The sequence below is a fragment of the Protopterus annectens genome, chromosome 1.part1 (genome assembly GCF_019279795.1).
Source record: "Protopterus annectens isolate FY-2018-M chromosome 1.part1, PAN1.0, whole genome shotgun sequence".
Taxonomy (NCBI): domain Eukaryota; kingdom Metazoa; phylum Chordata; order Ceratodontiformes; family Protopteridae; genus Protopterus; species Protopterus annectens.
The window spans coordinates 1,214,264,373-1,214,289,806 of NC_056726.1; the positions used below are offsets into that span (position 1 = coordinate 1,214,264,373).

Consider the following 25,434-nt stretch of genomic DNA (forward strand, 5'->3'; position numbering starts at 1 on the left):
GTCCAGGTTCGGAGGAGGAATGCAGGATGGATGGGATATCAGATCCGAATGGGATCTAGAATCCAAGGAGGATTCACCGAGTGAGACCTTAGGAAGGGGAACCAGATCTGTCGAGGCCAGAATGGAGCAATGAGAATCATTCTGCAACCCACCCGAGAGGCTTTCTGAAGAACTTGCAGCATCAGAGGCAAGGGTGGATAGGCATACAGAAGACCGGGTGGCCAAGCATGCACCAGAGCTGCCTCTTGGGGTACCTCCAGGAGCAGGTATTAGAGCGTAAAAACTGTCGCACTTGGTGTTAGAGGGAGAAGCAAAAAGATCGCATGAACGGGTTCCCCACCGTGCGAATATGCGTTCCGCTACTTGACAATTGAGAGACCACTCGTAAGGGGTCAGAATGGTGCGACTGAGCTTGTCCGCTAGGATGTTGGACCGACCCGGAATGTGCGTTGCTATGAGAAAGCGATTGGTGGAGATTGCCCATTCCCAAACTCTCATGGCCTCTCGACAAAGAGGGTAAGACCTTGTTCCCCTTGCTTGTTGATGTACCAGACAACAGACATATTGTCCGATTGAATCGCAATTGTTCCCAAGGGAAGAAAGTCCTGAAGTGCTAGCAACGCTAAGAGCACTGCTCTCATCTCTAGAACATTGATATGCAGTAAGGTCTCTGAATCGCTCCACGTGCCTTGGACTGTCCGCCCGCAGTGCCCCCACCCGAGGCGGGAGGCGTCCGTGGTCACCGTGGCGAGAGGGGAGAGGCACAAAATGGGCGACCCTCGTGGAGATCCGGGAGTGGAGCCACCACAAGAGGGACCGCTTGCAAGCCTTGCTGATCGCTATGGGATGATGCATGGGGAGAGCAAGGTATGACCACTGTACTAAGAGCGTCCACTGTAGAATGCATATTGAGCCTGGCAAGAGGAAGAAGTGCTATCGACGAAGCCATGGACCCTAGAGCCCTCAGGACCAACTCCGCTGGAACAGAACATGAATGGAGAATGGCCCGCACCTGGAGCTGCAGATTTAGAACTCTGTCCGCAGTGAGGAAGGCTCAGAACTCCTTGTGTCTAGTCTGGCCCCTATGAAATCTAAGAGCTGAGTGGGTGCCAGGTTGGACTTGTTTGTATTTATTGTGATGCCCAGAAATGGAGCAAGATGGAGAAAGGAGTCTCGCGCCGAGAGAAGTAGATGCCTTGTTGGGGCGGTGAGGAGCCAGTCGTCCAGGTAGGGAAAGACCTGCACCCCCTGAAGCCTCAGGTGGGCCGCTACCACTGCTAGTACTTTGGTAAACACCCTGGGGGCTGTGGTGAGACCAAAGGGAAGGACCCGAACTGGTAGTGACTGGCTCCCAGCCGGAAGCGGAGAAACCTCCTGGAGCGCCTGTCCATTAGGATGTGGTAGTACGCGTCCTTGAGATCTATCGAGCACATCCAGTGGCCTTCTCCCAGAAGGGGGAGAATAGATTGTAGAGTGACCATTCGATATTTTTCTTTGGGGACTGCCAGATTCAAGAGAGAGAGGTCTAGGATTGGTCTTAGTTCCCCCGCCTTTTTTGGCACTAAAAAGAACCTGGAGTAGAACCCTGATCCGATCTGGTCTGGGGGAACGGGCTGGATGGCTCTTTTCTCTAGCAGATGGCCAATTTCTGCCAAAGCGGCCTCCCTTTGACCGGGTGGTACGCCTGGGAGGGACTTCATCTTTGGAAGGTGAAGGAAAGGAATGCGATATCCCCTGGATATGATTTGGAGAACCCAGCGGTCCGATGTTATGGACTCCCATGCCGCTAGGTGCCCCGAACGCCCCCGACTGCCTCCAGAGTAGAGCAGTCGGGCAACCCTCAGGGTTGCTGTGCGGGCCTCTCTGTGAAAGGTTCCCTGGACCCGAAGTTTCTGGGAGCCCCTCTGCCTCTAGGGCGGCCCTCCCTGTCCTCCTCTGCCACGGAACGACTGGTTGTCCGGAGCAGGCTGGCACTGCTGCGACTTCCGGAACCAGATCTTCTTCTGAGCCCTTTGGTTCCTAGAATAGGGCCTCTGGGGTGCAGAGAAGCGTATTCCGACGGCAGACAGCGTCTTCCCGTCCTTCTCGCTCTGGGTCAACGGCTCGCGAACGGTCTTGCCAAACAGAGCAGAACCATCAAAGGGGCGTCGAAACGACGCCTTGAAGGGCTCAGAAAATCGCAGTGGCGGAGCCAGGCCTGACGCCTAGTGACCAGTCCTGTGCTCGCAGCTCTAGCGCCTCCGTAGCATGGGAGAGTAGCCGCATAGAAGTATTTGTGACTGACCTAAGAGTGGCCATTTTGGTGGAGTGCAGAGCTCTGTCCTCCTCCGAAATGGACTCAGGGGGGGATGCCGCGTACTCTTTAATAAGGTCTCGCTGCATCCGAATTACATGTGCCAAATAGTTCAGCGCCTTACCGAGAAGGTCGCCGAACTGAACATCCGCTTCCCCAAGCGGTCCATCATCCGAGACTCCTTGCTCGGTGGGTGGACTGAGGGACTCTCCTGAGCCAGTTCCCTCTTTGTGGCCGCCATCAACATGGCATCTACAGGAGGCCCCTTACTCCAATGGGTCCTGTCAGAAGGCGGGCTAAGGATTCTATCAGGTCTTTTGGGAATTGGCTCCACGGTGTCCGGTTCCTTCCACGCCCTGGTGGTAATAAGGTCCACCAGGGGCTCGGCAGGGGACACCCAAGAGGTAGACGGGCCCGTTTCGAATGCCTCCAAGAACACAGACTCATCCGAGGAAGACTTGGGGGCAGACCACCCCCCCCTAATACGGAGCATTTCCATGATGTCTCCAAAGGAGACATCCTCGGGGGGTGACCGTGGGGAGCCTTCCCCTTCCTCCAAGTCCGTGTCTTCAGTGAGAGACTCAGGGGAGTCAATGTGCCTCCTTTTGCACGTATGCTTGCGAGGAGCCTCCTCTGGGGGGCTGTCAGAGGAGTCCTCGCAAGCAGCAATTTGCTCCATGGGAGCAACTTGGGGCACAGAAACGGGCTGTCCCAGGGGCCGGATGGTGGAAGCCTGACCCAGTGCAGAGGGAGCGCGGGACGGAGCCGGCAAGTGCCGGGGTCCGGAGACCCTCAACAGAGCCCTCTCCACTACATCAAAAGCCAAGGGGAGCCGACCTCGACCAAAGGATCCGACAATCGGCTCCCTCGGATCCGAAGAGTGGATCGGAGCCGGCGCCAGCACTCGGATCCGGCGACAGTGCGCCCGACACAGACGGCGCCGAAGGAGCACTGATCCCCGGATCCGGCTCGGATCCAGGCTCCGAGATCGGGTCCGACGCACTGAGGGCATGGTCGGATCCGGCACCAAGTACTATCGGCTCCGACCTCCCCGCCCGGCTGCTCGGCTCCAGTTGCTCAACCCGGAAGCGGGTCGGAGAAGGAGCAATAGGCTTAAAAGGGTGTTGAGCTCCCGAGGGGAGGCAAGAGCACTCCCATCTGCATCTGGGCCTGGATGAACCTTCTCATCATCCGTCCAGATCTGCATCCGAAAGGCTATGGGTAGATCTCGACGAGGCTACCGAGGTAGGCCTGGAATGCCTCCTCGATAGCCTCGACGGAGATCGGGTCTCCTCCTCCTCAGGACCCGCTGAGAAGCACACAGGTGACCGGAGCCGAGAAGCAGGAGACCGCACACTGGAAGCCGGGAGAAGCCGCTTGGCTGGCGGGCCGAAACAGAGGTCTCGCCCGCCGCAGGTGCTTCTCCCTCCGGTCCTTTTTAGATGCATCCCTCTCCTGTCCTGAAGCGGGAGTTTGAGTCCCAGGAGCAGGAGGGGGTGCCACAGTGGGAACAACTGCAGCCGCAGGAGTCCCCGAAGGAGCGGAGGTCGGAGCCGAGTCCGGCGGTAAAAGACCCGCCAAGACCAGCTTGGACCTCCGCTCCCTCAGTGCCCTGGGGTTGAACCCTGCACAAATGGAACAACCAGATGTGAGGTGTTCAACCCCAAGACACTTAACACACCGAGTGTGGCCATCAGCCGGTGAGAGCTTATGGCCACACTCGGAGCATTTAGAAAATATTGACTTAGGCTGATCAGCCATAGTCAAAGTTAAGCTAAAGTTACCAAAAGTAACCTAAAACAACAAAAAAGAAGCACACAGGCCTCACACACACTCTACGTACCAGCGAGGGGAGGGAATAAAAATTACTACAAAAAAAATTAAAATTAAACTGAAAACAGTCAATACTTATAGGAAACCTACAACTTTCACACAAAAAAAGTTAAAGAAGGCAAAAAAATTCTATTTTTGAACAAGAAAAATCCACTTAGCTGAGAGCTATGAAATCCACATCTAGTTACCAGCGCGGCAAACAAGATCTGGGGTCATGAGGGTAGAGCAGGGCATTATGGGTGAGGGGAGGAGCTGAGAGCTTGGATCCATAGCTGGAAAACTATGCCGGTTCGGATCCGATATCGGATCCATAACCCACAGGTTGCAGACAAATGAATATCCTACTTCAGATCTGATAATTCTTAAATGGTGGATATTAAGTCCCCTAAGCATGCTTCACAGAAGAGCCTGCAACAAGAAATAAGCAGCATAAAAAGATATTTTTAGTCCCAGTTCCCATGACCATCAGGCCTCCTTCCTACTCAAATCTATAATACTTATTCATTCTTCTAGGAGTCAAAGTCCTAGAAGGCATACAGTCCCTTAAGAAAAGAGTGGTGCAGTCACTTGCTAGAGATTGGGATTTTCTACTTAAGCCATGTGTTTTCCCTGGTGTGACTGTCCATTAGAGCACAAAGGGCTGGCTTGTGATTGGCATTCTGCTGACGCCATATCTCTTGCTTTAACAAGTGATGCCCCCCCCCCCAAGAAAAAAGACCTGCCTCTCTTGAAAGCATGTACTTCTGTTCCCCACTCTCCATGGGAGACTCTAAGCAGGGATTAGTCTCTAGAGAGAAGCCATTAAAATCTCTCCTCCAAAAGACAGGAGAGCAAGCACTGCCTGATCAAAATTCTCCCCCTCTCCCCAGGTCAACTTCTCCAATGGGTCAGCCATTAGATGAAATTGGGGTGTTTGGGCTGTACTTGACTTATCTGTCATTATGGTAAGATTTTACACAGCACTTCTATGTCCTTCTAGTTATCTGCTGCAGTATTCAGGGGAGGAAGAAGTAGCTGAGGAGCTTTCCAGGAAGCCCTGCAGCATGGCTCTGGCAAACCCTAGTCTAGATTTAGAAATTACATCTAATTAATAGTGTTTGGTGAAGGTTATGGACTGAGATCCATGTGGCTGCTTCAAGAATGGAGTTAGTATCCAATCCCTTGAAAAGGGCCCCAGATGAGGCAAACGCCCTCGTGGAATGAGCCCTAACAGGGGAATGAAGATTCTTACCATGGTGAGTGTAGCAGAAGGAAATAGCCTTGGAAATCCAGGAGGAAACAGTCTGTTTGGAGACGGCCTGCCCCAGAGCCCTGGGGTGGCAAGATTCAAAGAGCTGATCTGACCCTCTAATAGCCTTGTTCTTATCCAAATAAAATCCAAGTTATCTGCGGACATATGGATGTAGGGAGGACCCTCTCATTACAGTTCTGGAGAGAAGGGAAAAGGTAGATAAGTGTTATGGACTGCTTTACAGATAGGTCATTAACTACCTTAGGCATAAATGAGGGGTTGTCTATGTGCAAGACCAGAAAGGGTGACAATACCATAGGGCATGTAGCTCAGACACTCATCTGGCTGAAGCTAAGGCTAGGAGTAACACAGTTTCCCAGAAACAGTACTGAAGAGAAACTGAGGAAGCTGGCTCAAACGGTGGGAAGAGAGATCTTTTCCAAAATAAAGTTAAGGTCCCAGGGAGGTGAAACAGGTTTCCTGGGAGGCCTAATGTGTAAGATGCCTTTAAGAAACTGTTTTGCATCAAATCTGATAGGTAAGGGGGGAGATACGTGCAGAGGGAGATATGGCTGACGTGAGGTTTTACTGAAGAGTAAGCCAAACCAGCACTGAGCAAGTCACACAAATAAGTCAAAACCAGGGGAATTTCCACTGTTAATGGATCCTGCTTTCATTTCAGACAGTAGACTGAAAACCTATTTCATTTTGCTAAGTACGATTTTCTGGTATTTGGTTTCCTGGCCTCCTGTAGGACTGTGAGCACATCCTCGGAGTACAGGTGTCTGAAAGGAATTAGTATCCTATCACCAACAGGATCAACTGAAGAGATACCAAGTGAGGTGGATGAGGGTCCCTGTCTCTTGTGTGAGGAGGTACACTCTGTGAAGTAAATTGTGGTGACTGCCCTTGGCTAAATGCAGGAGACAGAACAAGTGCTGTCTAGGCCAAAAGGGAGCCACCAGCAAGATGTTTGGTTTGTCCTACTGTACAGGACTTTTGGTATGAGAGGAAGGGGAGGGAATGCATACAGAAACATCCCCTTCCAATAGAAAGGGTGTCCACTTTCCAGAGCAGTGTATGGGGCTCCCTGGCACAAAACTGTGGAAGCTGTTCATGGGGGAGACAAAAAGGTCTGCTTGAGGAGTACCTCACTGGTGAACAATGTCTAGAAACATTCCTTTGAAACATCTATTTGTGGGATGGTGTTTGGGACCTACTCAGGTAATCTGCCATACAATTTTGAAAGGATGGGATGTACGGTGCCTGAAGGGTTACCTGGAATTTAAATACCAGCTTCCACGCCTGAAGAGCCAGTCTGCATAATAGATAGGACCCCCCCCCCCCCCAGTTTGTTCACATACCACAGGACTGTCATGTTGTCTGTGAACAGCTTCAGATGTCCTTGTTGGAATAACGATTGAAAAGTCTGCATTGTCCAGTAGCGGTGCCCTCATCTCCCTTACATTGATGTGTTCTTTCAATAGAGAGGGAGACCAGATCCCTTGTACTTTCGGGTGGCCAAAGGTTGCTCCCCAACCTACGTCTGCAATGTCTATGGAGATTTCCTGGTGAGGAGCAGGAGGGTGTAAGGGTAGTTCTGGGTTGAGGGACACTTGGTGTACCCATCACTCAAGTTCCTTCTTCAGACACGGGATAAGGGGAATGGAGAATTTTCGGGGATGCTGGTGTTGCATCCAAACTGATTTTAGATACTACTGTCATTTTCTCATATGGAGTTTGGCTAAGAAGATCATGGAAATGGTGGATGCCATGAGGCTCAAGACCCTGAGGAACCCTCTGGCTGTAATGTGGTAAAGCAGTAGAATGTTTTGGAAGTAAGAGGTGAGGTCCTGTACCTTTTGTGGGGGAAGAGATCATGATAAGATCTGTCTGTATCCTGCACGCCAGAAAAATTTGATCCTGTGAAGGGGGGGAGAACTGATTTTAAGTTTATGGTGAATCCCAGATTTTGTAGAAGATTGATGGTAAAGGCATATCTTGCTCCAACTCCTCTCTGGAGGTAGCTAGAAGGAGGTGGTCATCCAGAAACAGAAAGCTGTGTATTCTCTGGAGTCTGTAGTGGGCAACCATGGGAGCAAGGCATTTGGTGAAGACCCTCAATGCAGTAGAAAGCCCAAAGGGCAAGGCACAGAACTGAAAGTGCCATGATACAGGGAAGTGTAAAAACTTCCTGCAGTTTGGATGGATGGGAATGTGCAGATATGCATCTTTGATATCCCAGGGTAATCATGAAGGCTTAAGTCAGAATGAGTGGGAACAGAGTTTGGGGGGGGGGGGTCAGCATTCGGAAAGTGGGTACCCTAAGGAAGGTACTGAGATGGGACAGGTTGAGGATAGGTCTCCAGGTACATTACTTCCTGGTCACCAGGAACAACCTGGAGTAAAATCCTTTGCCTATTTGTTTTTTGGGGACACTCTGAATGGTTCCTTGGATCAGTAATTCTAACAGAACCTCAGGGGGAAAAAACAGCTGTTCCTTGCGAGGTTGAGGGATGCCTCTGAAAGAGGGTAACTGATCCCAGACCATGAAGTACCCCTTCTAAACACCTGAGAAGACCTAGGCATCTTGGGTTATGCTTTTCCAGGCTGGTAGGGAGACAGGAAGCCACTAGAAAAGTGGAGTGAGGGTGGGAAGGGAAAAGCAGTCAGTCAAAGAGAGGACGGCTTGTCTGGAAAGGGCCGCTTAAGGAGGCAGAGTTGCCGGAGGGGCCCTAGGCTACTGTGGTCTCCTGTCACTCTTTTATTCTGGGTTGTGTGACGGGAATGTCTAAACTCAAATACAGGCTTTGCAGGGTAATTTCTTTGGAACTTGGGTACTGGGGAAACAAAAATATATTTCAATTCCAGCAGTTCTCTACCCTTTTCCTGCAATGATTTGAACAGGGTAGCAGCTGTAGATCCAAACAAGGCAGAATTATCCAAAGGAGCATCCATAAGTTTCGCTTTTACGTTCTCAGGTAAGGGCTGAAGTCTTACCCAAGAAAATCTTATAACTGGCCCCAGGGGCAGCTGCTCTGGCAGAAGCCTCTGCAGCATCATAGCTGCATTTTATGGAGTGACATGCTACTTGAGAAGCCCCAAGCATACAGGTTCATAGGTTCATACTAGGCTATCTGCCCTAGGGCATTTATAAGCCTAGCCAGAGTGTGTTTGGCTTTCGCCACCCAACTTAAATTAATTTTGCTATGCCCTTTTTCGAGGTTAGTATACTGTGCCTCAGTCTAACTGTGACACAGAAGTGATACCCGGGGTAAACCTACAATCTCCCATCCACTCATTAAGATTCCTCTTGAAAAGAGTCAATGAGGGACTCTGCCTAACCTGGACTGGGATTTTAATCCAGAATGAAGGGAGCCTCTGGGTTATGAATCTGTCCCTCCAGCATGACCTATTTATTTCAGTGCTGAGGTTCAAGTCTCTCGAGCACATAGCTCAATGGGATTTGGATTTTCTGAGGTGCAGCATGTCCATTAATTCCGGGTTGGACATGGCTTTATACGTCAGGCACAGATCGCCTCTGAGCAGGCGGTATGCCACTGAGTACAGCTGGAGTTTCTTTAATGGGCAGCATATGGCATCTGTTTGAGCCCTTTGATTCTCTTGGTGAGGTACTTTTGGGGTCTTTCCAGTTGCTGCAGGTGTCTGGTAAGGGGCATTGTACTCAATTATGGGCCTGATGAGGGATGAGTAAAGAGGCACGATGACCTCCCCTGATCTAGATGTGAATACAGTCATGATTAGGTGGGCTATATAAAATGTTTTTCTAACCACTTTGGCCACGTGGTTTTCAAATGAGAGATTGCTATCAACTTGGGTCCCCAGGTCCCTAATTACTTCTTCTGTACTTAATGGATTACCACCTATGTGGTAATTTGTGGACACTTTGTTTTTGCCAAAGGGGATGACTATACACTTTTTGGCGTTTAGCCTGAGGCCATGGCTCTGGCACCAGTTGTCTGTTTCTATGAGGCCCTTTTGGAGGATGCTTGTGTCGGCTGGAGAGTCGATTATGGCGCCCAGTTTGCAGTCATCTGCGAACATGGTCAGCCACAGTCCATCCATGTTGGCCTGTACCTCCGAGAAATATATACCGAACAAGAGAGGTACCAGGACTGAGCCTTGTGGGACGCCACTTGTAACTGGTTTGGAGTCTGACATGTCTCCAGCAATTCTAACCATGTGGGTTCTGTCCTTGAGCCAGTTTGCAACCCATCTAGTGACATAAGGGTTTATATTTAAGCTGGTGAGCGTATCTATAATGCCCGAGTGGGGTATTGTATCGAAGGCTTTTGCGAGGTCCAGGTAGGCTGTGTGGACCACCTTCCCCTCGTCAATGGCCTTGGTGACTGTTTCAAAGAAATCGACCAGGTTTAAGAGGCAGGATCTGCCCTTAACTAAGCCGAACTGGGTAGGATCCAGTGTCTGTAGGTCCCCAATATCTTTATTTATGAGGTCCATGATGATCCTTTCCATAGCTTTGCAGACCAAGCTAGTCAGGCTTATGGGGCGATAGTTTCCAGGATCCGTTGAGGCACCATCTTTGTGGAGAGGGACCAGTGTTGCTTTACTCCACTCTTTGGGTACATATCCTGTAGTAAGGCTGAGATTGAACAGTAGTTTTATGTTTGGGTTTAGCTGCTCTTGGAGTTCATGTAGGACGCAGCCCGGGTCACCATCTGGTCCCATTGATGCTGTGTTTTTTGCTTTGGAGAGGGCGGCTCTTACCTGAGCATCTGAGATGTCAGGGGGGCAGCACTCTGCTGGGATAGATATTTGCCCTTTTGGTGGGGGGGGGGAGTTTGCGCTGAATCTGTCAGCTAGGATGTTGGCAATGTCTGTGGGTTCGGTGTATTTTTTGTCATTTTGGACTAATTCTGAGCATATCTGGGAATTCCCACCCAGGTTCCTAACATAACTAAAGAAAGACTTGTGATTATCCTTAGTGTCCTGTGCAATTTTTCTCTCGAAGCTGGCCTTAGACGATTTTATGAGTGCCCGTAGTTTTTTGCTAATACTGATCAGAGATGCCTTCCCTTTTTGGGATTTTGCTCTATCATGTAGTAGCTTCCTCCTTCAATTGTATAGTTTGTTTATGGCTGGGGTTCACCAGACAGGGCGTCTGCCTTTGGAGGATTGGGTCTTGGGACTTGGTTTTATTTGGGATTGCATGATCCATGCATTCCTGAAGGTGTTCATAGAATGCGTTTATAAAGGATTCTGCGGTCTGGGCCGTATTTTCTGCAGGCCCGAGGGCTTTGAAGGATTCCACCTCGGTTTTGAGGAGTGTGAAATTTGCTTTAGAGAAGTTTTTCACTGTGGTTTTCTGGGCAGGGGGTGGGGTCGGGATGTGAATATCCAGTGAGATTAGTTTATGGTCTGATCTTACCAGTGAGGGATACACTTCTGGTCTGGAGCATAGAGTCCCCATGTTGGTGATGATCAGGTCCAGTATGTTTTCCCCTCTTGTGGAGTGGTAACAAGTTGTTCCATAGCATTTGAGTTTATAAATTCTAAGAACCTTTGGGCTAGGGTGTTGGAGCTAGAGTAATGCTCCCAAGTCTATGTTTGGGTAGATGAAGTCACCCAATATAATGGTGTTTGGAGAGACCTTCATATTTTCCAGTGTTCTCAGGAAGGCCGAGTGGGGTTCCTGGGTTTGGGTGGGTGGTCTGTAGCAGGCTATAAACTGGAAGGCAGTTTTACCCACTGTTAGTTGCACATGGATAGTCTCTAATGCTTCGTGCTGTGCCACCAACCTGGAGGTGTGGGATTCTTTGACGGATATTGATACTCCCCCTCCTTTTGTGGTTCGGTCCAAGTTTTGGGGCCGAAAAGCATGGTATGAGGTATAACCTGGTAGTGCTGGGGTGCTCTCGGGAGCCTTGAACCAGGTTTCTGTTACTGCACAGATACCGATATTCTCCATGCTAAGGAGAGTTTCGAGTGCGTGCATCTTGAGGTTTAGACTTCTGGTGTTGAGTAGCATTACTCTTAGTTTCTTATCCCTTATGATACCTATAGAGGTGGGTTTGTCTTTTGAGCCTTGCCTAAAAAAGGCACTATGGGGGTAGCAAGAACCTTTGCCAATATCCGAAAGCCCAGGGGTGACAGGTGCAAGCCGTCCCTAGCGAAGCATCGTGGCTTGTCGAGCATGTCATCCCAGGCTGACAAGCACTGGATCCCCTTTGAATGACACCAATACTTAAGCCAATTGTTGAAATTGATCATCTTGTCTTCATATTGTGGCATCATTCTTGGTGAGGGTAAGATGCTACTCAAGGTCAGGGTCATACCGGCCTGGGCTACATGCTCAGAGAGCTCCTCTATGTCTCTTTTCATGCAGTCCAGGGAGGTACATCTCAGGTCATTCACACCAGCATGGACAATGACTGAGTCAAATTTGTACTTGCCTTGGAGTGACCTGAGTGCTTGCGTTATGTGGCGGATCCTAGCGCCCGACAGGCAGCTCATCGTGACCTTCTCCTTGTTCAGCCTGGTGAGCGGGACGCCAGTGTGCCTGACGATAGAGTCACCTATTACAAGTGTATCAGGTGTGTTGTTTAGCCTTAAGGGCTGTGACTGTTCGGCACACTGGCTTTGTGAGCTATGTGTTGCACGTGTTTTGTTTTGGGGTAGCGGTTGCTTGGGTGTCTGCTATGGAGGTCTCTGCTGCTTAGGCAGATTTTTATTTAGAGCCTCCGAGTATGTCTTTGTGTGTTTATGTGTTTGGTTTGCTGTTGTGGTAGGTCTATGTGAGACTGGAATTGTAGTGAGTGTGGTTTCCTTCTCCTCCTGACTGGTTACGCCAGTACTGAGTTGAGAGAGCTTAGCCTCCAGTTTGGCTATATGGTTGCATCTCTCACGTGTTGGAATTTGTTGGGAGGAGGAGAGGGTTGTCTGTGTACATGAGACAGTTGTAACATTGCCTCAAGATTCCCAGATTCACCAGCTGAACAGGAGAGGACGCCAGCAACTGATCCTTCGACATGCTAGAATAGTGAAAAAAGATTGCTGTGTAACTGAGTCAGAAAGGACCTATAGGGAAATGGGTACTCAAGGGAATTTAGGTGAATGAAGTATGGTTATACATTTGTAACTTTTAAAAATATTAGGGATATTTGAAAGTAACCTAACTGATTCTCACTTCAAAGATCTGTATTGTACATGAAGGGTTTTAATATTTTAATAATTTTACATTAAGGTGATGCTTGGTTAATGTATAGTATTTTTAATTTTAAATTTTAAATACTGAATCTGTGACAATGCATTTTTCCATTTCTCTGCATTTTTCTGTATGCTTTTCATTCTAATTAGTAAGCGTGTATGAGTTCAATTATTAATTAACATGTTGTGAATGACTATTAGAGGATGTATTTAAGTCTTTGTCATACTGTGTTAATGTTTCGTCTTCTGAGGAAGGAGGGTCATTGTATCTTCCGAAAGCGTGTTGCTTAAGTTACTTGTAACAATAAAGTTTCTGTATTGGGTGTGGATTCCAGCTCATCTTTTTTGGTCTAGATTCACCAGCTGGACTGGAGAGGAGATTGACAACTGACCTTTGGACATGCTAGAATAGTATTGGGAATGCCTTTATAAATGAAAAAAAGGGCCAATGGGGAACAAGGTGCTCAAGGGGAGTTTGTGAGGGTGTAGTGCTTTTAATTTTTTAGTGCTGACTTAGTGAGCAAGTGCCAGGTAACTTAAATGCAATGTGTTACAGGTAACTTAAATGTAAAAACGACAAACAGTAACTTTCTTTCAAGTGAAACAAGGAAATAAGTACAGTAAGCAATGCAGGTATCACTAGGGATCCACAGAAGCGCTGAAAAGCCGCGTTTTAGGTGGAATTAGCGTTTCATGGAAATAACAAGCAAACAAACAACAAGCATACCAACAAAGCTAGATTCAGCAGGCCTGGATCTAGTCTATGCTACAGCAAACAAGGTGTACCAATTTCAGTAAGAAACAGTTCAAATATGCAGGCAGTATAAGCCTTTAACCAGAAATTCCCAGCTCAGAAGGGCAGAGTCCAGCCGCTCCTCCCACAAGAGTGCAGACCACAAACCTTCTTAATGTAAAATAACTGGCCTGAAGCCCAAGTGCTTAAACCAGAACTAATACACTTTTAGAATAACAGACACTGAGCCCTCAATCAGCAGTTCCCAACTTAGATGTAAGCTACCTGTTCTGCCACTACAGTGCAGACCACAAACCTTCTTAATGTAAAACAACTGGTCTGAAGCCCAAGTGCTTAAACTAAAAGGCTTAGAATGAGTTATACCAAGCAGTAATAAATACAATTGAGTACTTTTAAGATGACGCAAAAGCAAAATAAAGTAGGAAGAAACACAAATACAGTAAAAGCAGATAAAAAAAAAATTTAAGTGGAAAGAGAGAAAGGAGTAGCAGAAACTAAGCTGATTGGCCTTCTCAAATGTTCTCCCTGTACTGGGTAGAATGAGGTAATGACATTAGACTGGGAGGAGGGTCCCAGATCAAATTTACAATAGGGGCGGGCAACTGCAAAGCCACCAACAAACTGCAGAAATGTTTCTCACAGCTGAAAAGCAGCAATGAGCCTTTAAATGAAAGCTTTAAACAGCTAAAGGATCATCTAGAAAAAAAGAGTTTAACTGCAACAAGTTATCAGAAACAAACAACCCAACAGATGCTTAATAAAAGTGGACAATTTCCAGTTAATACCTCACACACAGTGAAACTAGATAGAAAAATACACAGTACGCAAAGTGCTATAAATAACAAAGAAATAAAGAAAATAAACAAAAAACAGGATACTTAATGTTATATATTATAGCTCCGAGTTTCTTCAGTGTCTTTCCTTCGATCAACTCAGTGTGAAATGGTAGCTAAGGTTTTATTTTCTGATTCAAGTAAGCCTGCAATTACCTGTGAAAGTTGGGACACAAGTCCTGATGTGAATTTGGTCATGTGTGTTTGGTAATTTATGGCCCTGAATGCTAGAGTGGGAGTGGCAGAAGTGTATACTTTTTTGCCTAGTCTATCCAAGATCCTGCTCTCCCTATGGTAAGAGGGTAGTGGAGGGCAGCAATTTTGATGGCTTGTCAGAAGCCAAAGAAATTGCAGAAGGGTCTGCAAAAGGACATCTGAAGCGAAACTTGCAGTCCTCTGGGACCTTGTAGGAGCAGTCTGGCTTTTTGGAGGGCAGGTGGCTGGGAATCTGGTGCCTGTGAAACTGAGGCAAAAGCATCAAGAAAGACAGGCAAGACAGGAGAGATAGCTGATGGGCTAGGCGATTCCACCTGTAATAGGTCATAGTATTTTTTTTGTACTTCAGATGCTTGGGTGCTATCCCTTTTAAAGAGGTATCTCATCTTAGCGAGGGTGTCTCCAAAGGATAGGTCTTCCATTGGTGAGTCTGTACCATTTGGTTCCTCTGCTGGGGTGGCATACTCCAGGGGGGGTATCTGAGAAGAGTAAGCCAGGGATTCATCTCCTGAGGATGCCTCTTCATCAGATGTGTCCTCTTCCCTAGTTATTTAAGTGGAGAGAGATAGTGTACTGGGGGGTGGAGGCTATAAAACATGGAGGAGGCCTATGTGACACAAAGGCACTGAAAAGGCTCTAGGGGAATTGCTGCCAATTGCTAGCAGGTTCTTTTGGTGGAAACAGATGCTTGTTTTTTTGTTTCTTTTTCCCATACAGGCCTGCTTAATGTAAGGTAGGAGGGTCCAACATAGGCCTATATTCGATCAGGTTTGCATCTACCTCTTTTTTAACAAGGATCTGTGGAATCCACTTAGGGCCTTCTGGAATCACGAGCTGTGGCTCCCCTTGGACATCTGACACAGATGCCTGCTCAGCCTCTGTGGACGTGCTAATGCTCAGATCCAAGGTGGCCTGGACATCAGGCTTGGCCTGTGAACCAGGAGTTTCTCCAGGCTGTCCTGCACCTCAAGAGAGACACTGGCATCCAAAGGCACAGCACAAGGTTCTTGCTTTTTGGCCTTCCGCTTCAAAACTGACTCAGCTTTGGGTCCAGAGGATCTCTCCATTGCTCTTTTTGCTAGCAGCTTTAAGCACTGATTCTCAATGTATATAGCTAGGGAGGATGATCTACTCCTTAAAGTCTTTGGGACAAATGCCTGACAGAGCAGTTTTTGTGGTCATGGTTTGGGTCTAGGCAGAACAGGCACTGGAGGTGGATTCCCTTGTGTGGAATTTGTCATCTGCACTTGCCCCTCTTGGATGACACAGAATAGGAGACATCAGCACTTAAGTAACAAAAAAAAAAAAAAAAAAAAAAGTGAGAACGTGTATTCATTAATTTTGGATCACATTATTTTAAAAAGCTATACTTTTCTGTGGTGACACTTCAATGTGTTGTTCTCCACTCTCCCTCAAACACAGTTACTGGATCTGTGAAATGTAATGGGGTAGACAGTGATCAGGGAGAGTGGTGAGAATGTTTTCCATTTTGGATTGTTTTGTGTTTGAACTCGTGGAGTTTGCAGATAATGCCGCACAGTAAAGATTCTATCACTGAAGATAGTTTTCCAGTACATATTTTGTACTGGGTGTGTTCATAGCTTACAATGAATTAGTGTTTGCACTGATTTTTTTCCTCCAGCAAAGTCTCACCAAGTACCTGCTGGTCCATTAAATGCTAATCATCACCAAGTACTGTCAAAAACAAAGCACGTTACCAAGATTTTACAATCTTACTTTATTATTTTGGGACAAGTTCATTTTAAATGTGGTGATTTGTGTCTGGCTCCTTCACGCATTTTAATACATTCAAAGCTGGAGCCTCTTATGACTGTTGGTGGCAGGAACTGACTGGGGAATGAACAGTTTAATTCTAGCAGTCTGGATTGCACACTCTTGAGTTAAGCTTTTCTCAATACAAGTGTATTAGCTTTGTGCCAAGTAACACTTGGAAGCAGGGGATTTAGTGACTTTGTAATACTGAAAAAAAATAAAACAGCACATATAAAAACATGTTTAAACAAAGGGCTAAAGTCACAACATAGCTAGTGGCATTCATCATTAGGTACCATTAGAAAGTACAGTTGTGTACCTACCATAAATGTAGATGTTCGAGTGTATTCACTGTTGCAGTCATTACTTTTGGCTTATCCTGTTGGTAGGCTATCCACAGTCGGCCTGAATTCCAAAGTCCTGGTCCGGCGTCGGTTGCTGTCGCCTCTTCCCTGACGTCAGTGCGCCAGGGGTATAAAAGATGCAGCAGACGCCATTTTCTTCAGTTTTTCTTGCCCCAGATGTCAGGTGCCCCCAAAATAGGCTAAATTATTCTTATAAAAAAACATGCACTAACATAAACAATACCTTCATCTACAAGCAAATACACCACATAGGTTGTATAGAATAGAGAAGTAGAGATAAGTCCCAGCAATGAAAGGGGGATGGTGGGAGGGTAACCTGGACTGCAACAGTGAATACACTCGAACATCTACATTTATGGTAGGTACACAACTGTACTATGTTCATCATGTTTCACTGTTGCAGTCATTACTCTTGGGTTGAAATCCAAAGCTGAGGTTGGGTGGCGGGCCTAAATAGAATTAGGAATGGCTATGAGGCCCTGCAGAACTGCAGTGGCGAAGCCTGCTCTGGATTTAGAGTAAAGAGGTAAGTGGTAGTGCTTTGTAAAAGTGTGCACTGAAGTCCAAGTTGCAGCCTCCAAAATGTCCTTAGTTGGTATTCCTCTGAGGAAGGCTGCTGAAGTAGCTGCTGCTCTGGTCGAGTGTGGTCTGATGCCCTTGGGCACTGATTTGCCATGTTGAGAATAGCAGACGCGAATGCAGTGGGCTATCCATTTGGAAATTGTCTGCTTTGAGATTGCTTTTCCTTGCGATCCTGCAGCATATGCTACTAAGAGTTGCTCAGATTTTCTGAAAGCTTTAGTTTTGTCCAAGTAGAAGCATAGCTGTCTGTGTATGTCCAAAGAATGTAGAAGTCTCTCTCCCTTATTCTGTGGGTTCAGATAAAATGTAGGCAAATGAATTGTTTGATTAAGAGCCACACTGGACACTACCTTAGGCATAAATGTTGGGTTTGTCCTCAGAGAAACCCTGTCCGGATGGAAAATTATAAAAGGTTCAACCGCCATTAGTGCCTGTAACTCTGAGACTCTTCTTGCTGAAGTTATTGCTAACAGCAGAGCTGTTTTCCATGATAAGAATTTTATCTCAGCTGTATTAGCTGGCTCAAAAGGAGGCAGTGTGAGTTTTTCCAAGACAAAATTGAGGACCCACGAAGGTATTGGTGCTCTTCTTGGGGGTCTTATGTTTTTGGCCCCTCTGAGGTAGTGCCTTAGTAGAGGATGTGAAAAAATAGGTGGGTCCGTATTGTAATGAGCTGAAATGGCAGAGGCATGAATTTTAATCGATGAAAAGGATAGGCCTTTGTCCAACATCTCAGTTAAGTATTGTAAAATCTGAGGAATATTTGGTACATGCATGTCAATTCCTTGTGCCTGGTTTCAAGCACAGAATCTTTTACACTTTTCTGCATATGATTTTCTGGTGCTGGGTTCTCCTGGCCTCTAGAATAACATCCATAACTGCTTTGGAGAGGCGTGTGTTCTGAATGGTTACATTATCCGCCATGCAGCCAGATTTAGAGTTTTGAGTTGGTTGTGCAGTATCTGACTGTTCTGTTGGGTCAGTAAATGAGGAATTTGAGGCAATGTCCAGGCTGGGCCTTGAGATAAACTCTTTAGGACTGGGTACCAGTGCTGGCGTGGCCAGTCTGGGGCAATCAGGATCATTTTTGGCTTCTCTTGTCTGACCTTTAGGAGTACCTTGGGGAGGAGAGGTAGTGGAGGGAAAGGTATATACTGTAAGGTTTTTCCAGCTGAATGACAGAGCATTCACTTTCCATGCTAGCTTGTGATAAGTCCTTGTGTAGAATCTCTGTAGTTGGCAGTTGTGAGGGGAGGCAAATAGATCTATGTCTGGGCGTCCCCATTTCCTTGTTATTATGCTGAAGATTTGTGGATCTAGTTTCCACTCGTGAGGATCCATGAGGTTTCTGCTTAGTTCGTCTGCCAGAGTATTTGTCTTTCCTGGCAGGAATTGAGCTTGCAGATGTACTTGATAAGTCAGTGCTGTGTTCCACATAATCATGGCTCGTCTGCAAAGGGGGTAGGAATGCGTGCCTCCCTGCTTGTTTATGTACCACATGACTGCAGTATTGTCCGTCTATCAGCAGTTGTCCTGGATGAAGGAGATTCTTGAAAGCTGTCAGAGCATTTCGTACAGCCAGCATTTCCTTTAGAATGATATGAAGATGCATTTGGCTTGTGGGCCATGTGCCCTGAATGCATTTTCCTGCCATGTGGGCCCCCCAGGCATAATCTGACATCTGTTGTTACTGTCTGCCTGGCGGTGGGTAAAGTGAAAGGCTGTCCCTTGTTGTGGTGACAGGCCTGAGCCCACCATCGAAACTCCTGCTGCAGGCAGGGAATGAGTGTAACTGATTTTTCCAGGCAGTGGCAATGTCGAGTCCAAACACTTTTTAAATACCATTGTAGTTTCCTCATATGCAGTCTTGCATATGGAATTAACAGAATGCAGGATGCCATGAAGCCCAAACCCTGCAGAATTTTTCTTGCAGATAACTGGGTTTTTGTTGCCAACATTTTGAAGTAAGAAGTCAGTTGCCTTTGTTTGTTTGGCGTGAGGTAAGCCATCTGGGCAGTTGTATTTAAGGTTGCACCCAGGAATATTATCTCTTGAGAGGGTACTAGTTTTGATTTCTTTTTGTTTACTGTGTACCCTAGGCAAATTAGTAATCTTTTTACAAACGCCAGATGTTTTAGTAAAATGTCCTTGTTCTCTGCTTAAATGAGGCAGTCATCCAAGTAGGGATATATCTGAATTCCTTTTTGTCTGCAGAAAGCAATTACTGGTGCCAGGCATTTTGTGAAGACCCTGGGCGCAGTAGATAAGCCAAAGAGCAGTGCAGAGAATTGGTAGTGCATTGATCCAGCTATGAATCTGAGGTATCGTCTGCAAGATTGTCTGATGGGGACATGCAGGTATGCCTCTTTTAGGTCCAAAGTTACAAGCCAAGCCTTCTTGCCCAGCATGGGCAGAAGCTACTGCATAGTCAACATTTTGAATTTTGAAACATCCAGAAAAGTGTTTAGAATAGACAGGTCCAGTATTGGTCTCCAGGCTTTGTCCTTTCCGGGTACCAGGAAAAGTCATGAGTAAAATCCTTGTCCTTGTTCCTGTAGTGCCAGTTTTGTGAAAAAAGTGCCAGTTTTCCCCCTAAGGGAGCTTGTAAAAGATAAGTGCTTGGTACAGGTAGAGGAAAGTCATTGGGACGGTTTCCTGTAAGGTTGAGATTTGTCTTCTCCGCTTTTGGAGGTAGAAGCACCCCATTGCTTAGGCCTGTATGAGCCTTGGGGCTGGGATCTGCCTCTAGGGCATCTGTACCTGCCTCTTTCTGGCCTGTCTGACACTGGAAAGGACCAATTTTTTGAAGGCTAGTTCCTGCTAAATCTAGGTGGCTGTACTTGTAAAAAATCCTTAACTGTCTGCATAGATTTCGCTTTATCCTCCATTTTCTTCAACACCTCTTCTGCCTTAACAGCAAAAAAAGTATCATGCTGTAATGGAACATCCAATAATTTTGCTTTAACATGACCAGGCAGATTCTGTTCTTTTAACCAAGCATGCCTCCTAATAACAGAACCCGTTACTAGTCCTCCAAAGAATCAAAACCACATTGTAAAGTATGTTTTCCCACTTGTTCAGCTGCATGCAATAAATCCTGCATTTCCTTTTCAGGACATTCAGAGTTAGTCAACATTTTCTGTTTTAGTAGTGACATTAGGTATTGCTGATATTTAAGCATATGAAATTGGCAATTTAAGGCCCTTACAGCCAAAGTAGCAGAAGTGTAAACTTTTTTCCCCCATCTGTCCAGTGCCCTTGAATCCATATCAGAGGGGGACAGGATTTTTAGCAGTGGAAGCTTTGACTCCCTTAGGACCCTGAGATATGGTTTATGGGTCAGCAGCAGGGTTTTTATAAAGAAATTTATGGGAATCTGGGACCCTGTAGTATCTGTCTGGCTTAACCGGTGCAGGGGGTATAGAGTCTGGAGACAGGCCGGACTCTGAAAAAACATCATCTACAATGTCCAGAACAGGGGGAATAGCAAGGGGCCTGTGCTGAGGAAGTAAAAGAAAATCTCTGAGCCTTTTCTTAGATTCTGAGTAATCCTGGCTCTCCCAATGAAAGTGCTCCCTCATGGTATGCAGGGTTTCCCCAAAGGAGAAATCTTCTGGAGGAGAAGCTGAAGGAATAGATTCTTCATCATCAGAATCCTCATAGGGAGGAAGACAGTACTCCTGATCAGAGGAGGAATCAGAGGAAATGGAAACCTGATCTGAAGATTCATATTCGGTCTCTTGCCTAGGCCTCTTATCAGGAGGGGGATGGGAACCCCTGATCAAAGTAATAAGGTCTTCAGCCATTTTGAGCATTTTTTAGGCATGGAAGCCTGTCCTGAAGAATGCTGTACTTGTTTCTTTGTCTTTAGAGCTGCTTTAATCTTTGGCTTGGAAGCTGAAGATGGCTTTACATATAACTGAGTTGGTCTGAAAACACCCTCAGGAGCCGATGCCTGCACAGCGGCTCCGGACCCATCTGAGGGAATAGTTTCCGAGGATCCAATACCTTGAGTTTCCAGAGCCCAGTCGGCTCCACGTGGGAGTCGGAAGCGGCCTGTGGCTCCGAGGTAGCAGGCGTCAGGGGCTGCGAAAGCGCCTCACTGAGAACCAGCGAACAGACGACAAGCTTAGCAGAAGCCTCATCATCGGTTTTGGACCTCGGATGCCTGTCCTTGTCTTTATCCTTGCGTTTTTTAGAATTTCCGGTTGTTGGTTGCCCCGACAGCATAGTATAATTGAATCTTCGGCCGAAGTAATGAAAGGCAAAATTGTACCGACGCTTTATAGTGCGTTGGTTAAATCTAGCACAAAACCGACAACAAGCAACGTTGTGGTCAGGGCCTAGGCAAGGAATACAGTAAAAGTGAAAATCCTTATGAGATATTTGCGTCCCACAAGAAATACAATTGTTATATTTTTCTGACATTGGTCTGGAGCAAGAAAAAGCTTCCCCAATGGGGTATTTAGCTTTAATGAAGACTTCAGATCTGAAATTCAATATCGAAAATCTCAGGAGTCGGCCGACCGGCACTTGCGAACTGCTTTTGCTTTGGGCACCGCGCGGCAAGAAAGACTGAAGAAAATGACGTCGGCTGCATCTTTTATACCCCTGGTGCACTGACATCAGGGAAGAGGCGACAGCAACCAACGCCAGACCAGGACTTTGGAATTCAGGCCGACTGCGGGTAGCCTGCCAGCAAGATAACCCAAGAGTAATTAATGACTGCAACAGTGAAACATGATGAACATCAAATAAATAGCTCCTATATCGCTATGCAACAGGCTCTCTACACATGTAACTAGAATGATTAAACAATACAAAAAAGTAAAAAAACACTATTAAGGCTGATCTCACAGTAGTACAGGTCTCTTCATTTTATGGGTTTGCCTCACCCCTTCCAGTAACAGTGGTTCTTTGGTCTTCTCTTCTGAATGCGAAGAATGACTAACAGTTCTCATAAATGTTCTTGTCATTTTCTGTTACATTTTCTGAAAGTTGGGTAATGTATAGTTATATATTTCTGGCAGTTCTGACATTTGTTTACGTCAAAATTATTTTGCCGTAAGGTCTGCAATTTCTTGTTTTTGTTAAGACCATCGACATAAGTAATGATCCACTCCACTAACTACCTTGATTATAGCAAGCTCAGATGCTCATAAGCCTAGTACTTATTATACAGCAGGAACTTCTCATTGTTACATTTGTTAATGCCTGTTATGTACTTCACAGATAAAGATTCTAGTTGTCTACTGATGTACTATGTTCTTCATCTGTAAATATGTTGTAAGTAATTTCTATGTTAAATTGTTAATCGCTATGTAATCCAATGTAACTACTGCCAGTTTATTTTACTGTGGAGCTTTTCTCCATGGGCCTCCGCTGAAAATGGACCCACGTCCAGTCGGACACTCCCGGTCAACAAATTTAAATAAATAAATAAATAAAATGATCTCTGATGGACCATCTTTGAAATTCTTCATTCAAAACTATTTCCCTTTAGCAAATAAAGCTCAAGGATATACCATCTACTATTGTAGGATCAAAGTAATTTCAAATGATTGACATTTCACAGGATATTAATCTGCAATGTTTCATGTTTGACAAGAGCATTGTAAAACACTGCTTATTATCAACTACCTTGTCTGTCAATAAAGAATAAATACAAAAAAGTAGAAAGGTCATCCAAGTTTGCTGCAATAAAAGCAAAAATCCTGTATGAAAACACATATTCCTGATACTAAAATAAAGTTTATCATTACATTACCAGTAGGCAATGTTTACTCATGTCATCTCAGTTCAGAAAGGAAAAAGACATCAGTAGGTAACAATACAGGAAGCTATGAAACACTGTATATGCTAATCAAAACCACATATATGTTTCTAATATAATGCTTTATACTTCAGCAGAAAAATACTGTAATCTGTAGCCAACATATTTGCTCAAAACTGGTCAAACCAGTTTCATTACCATGTACACAGTTGCAAGTGGTATGCCTGTTGAATGAAAATGTTAACACAACAGTCAAAATGTCCTAGGGAAAAAAAAAACTGACTTAAAAACACTACTCTGGTCTTATCCACAATTCTGATCCATCCATCCAACCTCAACCCCTTTTCCCATTTTTGATCATCCCCTAACAAATCAAGCAAGGGTTCTGAATTACTAAGGAACAGTGTAAAAATAATACAAATTTGCTTCTGTATACACAACTGTAAAACTGCTAGTTTAATGTGGGGATGTGTCAATCTGCAAGACATGAAACCAGCATATGTAACAGAACCATCATGCCATCATTAAAATCCAAGTACCATAAAGCAATCTGAAATCTTTGTAAATTCAAGTCACTAATCTACCATGCCAAAACTGCAACACATTGCTATTTTTCAATGTTTACCTGAAGAAAGGAAAGGGTTTGAAGTCTTTGCAGGCTGTGACGCAGAAGGTTTGGAAATTAGAGAGTCCAGGTCCACTAAAGCAGCATTAGGCCCCAGGAATGATTCTGGTGTTTTGCGAGCAGCAGGAGTCAGTTTTGAACTGGGCATGTCATTTAGAGATCCACTCACACTGGTCATGTCAAAAACATCTGGACTCTTGGAACCAACAGAGCGGGATACAGGCACTTCGCCAGCCAGCAGGTCCAGCTCACCTGGAAGATGGAAGAAATTGTACCAAAAAGCTTGCACACTTTTATAAATACTCAACTTATTTGCAAAAGCTACTTTGATTTTCACAAAATGGCTGGATGCCAAACTGTTGCATACTACCTAGGAATGGACTGAATTTAAAACATACTGCATGTGAAGGAAATAGAACAGTACCAAAGCATGTGGTACGGAAAATTACAGACAAGAAGTACCACCCCGTATTTTATATTTATTAAATGCTTTATACCCTAAGCAAAAAATTAGAAGTTATGTACTCACCATAACGTTCCATCTGAGTAGGTGTATTCATTTGTCTGCAACCTGTGGGTTATGGATCCGATATCGGATCCGAACCGGCATGGTTTTCCAGCTATGGATCCAAGCTCTCAGCTCCTCCCCTCACCCATAATGCCCTGCTCTACCCTCATGACCTCAGATCGAGTTTGCCAACAGCAACAACACCCTGAAAAGGGTAACAGATAATATGCAGGAAACTGAAAGGCCAGGGGGATAGGAGGGCGGGATGGTTGCAGACAAATGAATACACCTACTCAGATGGAACGCGTTATGGTGAGTACATAACTTCTAAATCTGAAGTAGGAGATTCATTTGTCTGCAACCTGTGGGACAGAGTCCCCAGCTACCTGAATCTTGGGCCATCATGGAAGGATATTTCGAGCACCGGAGCCAAATGATGCTCTACCCTAGATGCAAGATCCAACTTATAGTGGGAGATAAAAGTATGAGATGAAGCCCACGTGGCTGCTGCACAAATATCATCTAGAGGAATCCTAGCCTTGAAGGCTGCCGAGGTAGATACTGACCGGGTTGAATGGGCATGAACACCCTCCGTCGCGGCCTTCCTGAAGCTTGATAAGCCAATAAGATGCACTGTGAAATCCAGCGGGACAGAGAAACTTTAGAAATTGGCTTGCCCAAATTAAATTTTGCAAAGGAAATAAACAACTGGTCGGATTGCCTATGACCAGCCGTCCTGTTTAGATAAAATCTAAGTTGCCTGTGGACATCTAATGAGTGAAGCTTATATTCACCTTTGTTTTCATATTTAGGGAAGAAAACAGGGAGGTTTAATGGACTGATTAATGTTTGCTTCAGAAGCAACTTTAGGAAGAAAGGATGGGTTGGTCCTGAGGTAGACACGGTCCGGATGAAATACCAAGTAAGGAGGTTTAGCTGATAAAGCTTGAAGCTCTGAAACTCTCTTGGCCGATGTAATGGCTACCAAAAAGGCTGTCTTGTAAGACAAGAATTTGAGATCCACCGTAGCCGCTGGTTCGAAAGGGGGGGCGGTCAAGACCTGGAGAACCAAAGAGAGGTCCCAAGGAGGAACCGCTTGTTTTACAGGGGGCCTGAGAAGAAAAGTACCTTTAAGGAAATTTTTACACAACTTGGCTGACATAAGAGGATTAGAGTCATGGCCAATGTGATAATGAGAAATTGCCGCCAGTTGTACTTTGACTGTGGAACTGCTGGCACCATCGTTAAAAAGAGTGGTTAGAAAGTCAAGCACTAAAGGGAGAGGAACCGTGAAGGGATTCAGGCCTTGCCGCTCCCCACAAAGAAAACCGCTTCCACTTGCTGCGGTAGACCTTCCTAGTGGACGGTTTATGAGCTGCCACCAGAATTGCCTTAACAGGTGACGAAATACCGGGAGTCCTGATCAAGAGTGGAACTGGAGCAGCCAAGCGGTCAGCTTC

The 25,434-nt window shown here is 45.9% G+C and overlaps 1 protein-coding gene across 6 annotated transcripts in view; it reads right to left on the reverse strand.

The window, feature by feature from the left end:
• Positions 1 to 25,434, reverse strand: part of EPN1 (epsin 1) — a 1,407,891-nt gene that overhangs the window by 131,859 nt on the left and 1,250,598 nt on the right. For all 6 annotated transcript variants that reach the window (XM_044080699.1, XM_044080709.1, XM_044080717.1 and 3 more), the window contains one exon: positions 23,467 to 23,718. In XM_044080699.1, coding sequence (XP_043936634.1) covers positions 23,467 to 23,718 — 252 coding nt within the window. The remainder of the gene's footprint in view (positions 1 to 23,466; positions 23,719 to 25,434) is intronic.